Source organism: Plectropomus leopardus, unplaced genomic scaffold (genome assembly GCF_008729295.1).
Source record: "Plectropomus leopardus isolate mb unplaced genomic scaffold, YSFRI_Pleo_2.0 unplaced_scaffold4789, whole genome shotgun sequence".
Lineage (NCBI taxonomy): Eukaryota > Metazoa > Chordata > Actinopteri > Perciformes > Serranidae > Plectropomus > Plectropomus leopardus.
Genome location: NW_024652543.1, coordinates 1,295 through 6,079, shown reverse-complemented (window position 1 = coordinate 6,079; position 4,785 = coordinate 1,295). Strand labels below are relative to the sequence as shown.

The following is a 4,785-nucleotide window of genomic DNA, read 5'->3' as shown; positions in this document are numbered from 1 at the left end:
ATCAGAAACGCCTTGAGGGAATCACTTTAAATTTAGCACAAACATCCACTTGGACTCAGCGATAAACTGAATGTATTTTGGTGGTCAAAGCTCAAGGTCACTGAGACCTTGAATGTTTTGTTCTTGTTAACGCAATATATCAAGAACACCTTGAGAAGATGTAATAAAATTTGGTACAAACGTTAACTTGGACTCAAGGATGAACTGATCAGATTTTGGTGGTCATGGTTCAAAAGTCTAAGTTACTTTTCCTCACGTTTGTCTCATTCTTGTGAACCTGATATCTCAAAAACAATCTGAGACATTTTTGTCAAGTTTGACACAAACATCTGTTTATACTTAATGTCTTAATTGGAATACAGTGGTGAAAGTTCACTGTGACCTTGCATCCGTCTCACTGTGTGGATGCAATAGTTAAGACAATTTTGAGGGAGCTTCCTCAAATTTGGCGCAATCGTCCACTTGGACTCAAGAATGAACTGATTAGAATTTTTGGGTCAAAGGTCACTGTGAGCTCCCAAAACATGTCTTTTGCTATACTCAAGAATTCTCAAGAATTCATATGCTAATTCTGACAAAACGACACACAAGATTCTAATAGAATAAAAATGATAATGTGTTGGCTTTTTATATCCAGAAAGTCAACTTTTTTGTGGCATCATAATCTTCTGCAAAAACCCTTTTCTGAAACTTTTCTCCCTTCTTGAATGCTGCCATCCGGTGGTACAGTGGGAGTGTCAGTGCTAAAAAAAAACATAAAGTCAGGGTCTCCTGCAAAAAAAAGTTTAACCTGTCTCAACTTTTACCACAAAGCAATGCAACATCATCAGGTCTGTATTCCTGGTGGAATTACGTTGTATTTTTGTATTTCTGGTACTTTATGTGATGGAAGATATGAATTTTCCTGAATTTTTGAACTGTCAGTAATGATGCACCCTTGTGTTTATTTATTTGTTTTTTTTCTGGACAGGAATGGGAGGAGAAGAGGCGACAGAACATTGAGAAGATGAATGAAGAGATGGAGAGAATAGCAGAGTATGAGAGAGGACAGCGGGTATGAGAGTCACTGTTTTTAAAAATGATTTTGTAATGTTTTAGCTCATCCGATGGCTTTCATCTGTAGTGATTACTGCCTCCCATCAGTCTGCTCAGACTCTCATGTTTGTTCGTCTGTTATTTAGCTTTATTAACCACCTTAAAACATTTTATATTCCCATTTTTTCTCAGAGTGGCCCCATATTTAATTTCAACTTTCTGCAATTTTTTTAGACCAAAAGGAGAAATTTTAAGTGTTTTAAATTGAGATTTAAGGAGAAACTAACAAAGCTTTACTTCTATCAACATGTTCCTCAAGCAGGTTGTGGAGTAAATGAACATGGAGTAAACTTGCCAAATGTGACATTTATGATTCCTTTCCTTAGCCGGATGGAGACAAGCCAATCCGTAATTTCCTGGACGACCCGAGACGTTCAGGCCCGGCACCAGATGTGGACCGCAAGGAGGGGAGCAGGAGACACGTACGAAATTGGGGAGGGCTGGACTTTGACAATGTGAAGACAGGAGCTGAACTGGAGAAAGAGTGGACCGTGAGTAACATTGTTCTTTAACTCTTTAGGGTTCTTTAACACTCATACCGTTTTGCACACAAATAACGCACTTTTCAATATCAAGCTTTAAAAAATAAGTGCATTTATATTATTTTCTACTTTCATTGAGTAAATTCTTTCAACTAACATCAGTCCTAATCATAAATATCAAATATTCATTAATTTTCAGAATTATAACCCTTTAAATGCCTTTTGTTCATGACGCCAATATGTTTTTAGATAGAAAAAACACAAAAAATGATTTTCAGTATACTACGTATACACAGCCTGGGATATGTCAGTGGATTGCAGCAACATTGATTGTGACAGTGCACCTAGTAATAATAGCATGTATTTTCTCCATATACCAAATATAGTAAAAATGACATTATAGAAACATTGCTGCTCAATTTAAGAAGCGGAGTTCAGAGTTGAGCGAAGGGGATTCTGGGAAATGCAGTTTCACGGTTGTTATTGGCACAGCTTAGCCTTACCAGCTTGTTTTACTGAGCTTGTGTTGCTGTTTTAAGGTGAGAGTAACCAGACTCGACTCTGTCTCTTTGTCTCGTCATTTCTGCACTCCCACAACGTCATCAGGTGGAACATAGTCAAAATGACAAATTCCAAGGCAAAAGCCCAGGATGACACCCAGAAATAATACAATGCATGTTTTTATGTTTTGATGGCTGTGGGATCAAAAATGTCAGTTTGAATGGGTTTCAGTGGTACATTTTTTGCACTTAACAGTATGAATGTGAAAAATTAAGTTTCAACAGTGTATTTTAGACTTATTGTAGGACCTGAGCTGGAAATTCCAAGATTAAACAAAAACAACAAAATCTTGCCAAAATGCGTACCATATACATGACCACAGCCAAAATTATCAAAGAATGAAGAATGAATGACTTCCTGCTGTAGCATTATTAATTTCCCTCCCTCTGTGACCCCTCCTGTCTGCGTAGAGCCGAAGGCCTGGTCCGAAAGGCTCTGTGGACATGACCATGTCTATGACGGGCCGGGAGAGAGCAGAGTACCTGCGCTGGAAAAAGGAGCGTGAGCAGATTGACGAGGAGAGACTGGCACGCCATCGTAACGCCACAGGCCAGTGGAGACGAGAGTGGGATGCACAGAAGACAGAAAACATGTGAGGAAAGAAGCACTGAGCCTTAATTTGAAGAGATTTCTGTGATGCAGCATGAGGGACAGCACCTTAAGCCTTTTCTGTGTTTCTCATGCTCTGTGTTTGTGTCTGGTTAATAGTTTTTTTTTATTGACGGCTACAGACAACAAATATTTTCATTATTGATAAGCCTGCCAGGCATTTGCTTGATTAACTAATTCATTGATTGTCTATAAATGTCAGAAAATAGGTAGAAACTACATTTTGATGATCATACTTACATACTTCTACTAAAACAACATATTCATCGTCTTTTTTGTGTTTTGCTTCTTTTCTGTAATTTTCTTGTTTTTTCTTTTTTGTTTGTTATTTCTTTTACTAGTTTCCTACAAATTTTTGGGCCATGTGTTGTTAAGTTGCTCACTGCTTTCTACCCATGTTTTGTTATGTCCCACTTGAAAGAGATCAAACCAGTTTGCTCAGGTTTTAAAGGGTTAACTGTCATAAAATAGTTAAAAACTATGTTTTCAAGATCATACTTAGATACTTTTGCTAAAGTAAGATATTCAATGAAATACTTTTACATGTTGTGGAGTATTTTACAGCGTGGTAGTAGTACTTTTAACCCTTTGAAACCTGAATCAATATCAGTTTTCTTGTGCTGCGTTCAGATGCCTTTCACGAGCTATTTGACCTTTCGAAATGGGAGCAAATTGCTTTGATTTCTTTGTAACACATGGGGGGTAAAAAGGCAATGACCATCTTGACAAAAAAAAGGCCCACAAATTGCAAGAAATTAGTAAAAGGTGACAAGAAATTACCCAAAAATGAGTGTTTTTCTTAGTTTTTTGGTAATTGTTGGGCCATGTCTTGTTAAGTGTCTTGTTGCCTTCTCCACATATTTTTGAAAGAAATCAAACCAATTTGCTCAGTTGTCAAAGGGTTACATAAGTAAAGAGTATGAGTACTTCTTCTGCCACTGGACAGAGGACAGGTGAGGACGATCGGAAGAGTTTGTCGTCATCTTTATTCAAACTGACAGGCGTGATGAGAAGGACACACTGATATTTGATGTGTGTGTGTGTGTGTGTGTGTTGCTAACCCTGTGGCTTTTTTCACAGGTTCAAGGAGGACCCATATGTGGCCTCAGAGGGCATCACACCCGAGCAGGGAAGCAGGAAAGGCAAGTCCACACTCGCACACACTCACACAAACACACACTACTAGTTTGCTGTTGCTGTGGTTACACAACAGCTGGCAGGACGATGACACCACCTCTGTCCTGTGTCTCTGTTCGTCCTACATGATGTCACTCCAACGTGTTGTCAGGACACAACACCAGCTCCCTCCTGCAGCTAATTAAGTCCGTTACATAAATGAGAGTTGATTAAGCTTATTATGTAAATGCAAGCTGTATTTCCCCGGAGTCCAAATCAACCTTTTGAGTTGCGGTCACACTGATCCGAGAGGAACGTTCAGAAGGACCCCAAATTTCTTTTAATGGATGCCAACTGAGTCTTTTTCAGTGAAGTAAAGGTAAAAACAACAAGTAGATCAACAGCCCTGACCACAATAAACCAGCCAAAAAGAGAGAAAAAAATCATACTTTACATAAAACTGGGTTCACAGTCCAGGGCATGCAGCCACACGCATAGTACTCAGTAAATGGACAAGCCAAGTGCAAGTTAAGCCCACAAACTTTTAGTAGACACTGTTAGCAACATATGAATGAATGAATAATTTTCATTTCAGTTACATACAACTTGAGAAACAAAGATTATTTCACACAAATTTTAGACAAAGGAAAAGGCTGAAGCCCAAGGCTCATTTTTGTCCATCCTAAATCCACCCAGGGATTACACAGAATAACAGCAATACCAAAGACAGGAAATAAATGATTACTTAAACAATATACTCTAAATTATTATTATTATCTTTTTTCATTGTAATCTCTGATTGTTCTTCATATTAAGGCTTTTTTAAAACTCAACTGAGAGCAACACAGTTTCAACTCAGCACTGAGTCCATTCCATAATATGACTCCCAAAACTCAAACACATCTGTATTTTATATTGGCTC

The 4,785-nt window shown here is 38.2% G+C and overlaps 1 protein-coding gene across 1 annotated transcript; it reads left to right on the top strand.

Moving 5' to 3' along the window:
* Positions 1 to 970: 970 nt before the first annotated feature.
* LOC121939414 (coiled-coil domain-containing protein 9-like) lies at positions 971 to 3,968 on the top strand (the record flags this gene model as incomplete). Its single annotated transcript, XM_042482429.1, has 4 exons — positions 971 to 1,054; positions 1,422 to 1,586; positions 2,549 to 2,730; positions 3,828 to 3,968. Coding segments are annotated over 4 exons (537 nt in total), but the record flags the coding sequence as incomplete, so codon positions are not given.
* Positions 3,969 to 4,785: the final 817 nt, after the last annotated feature.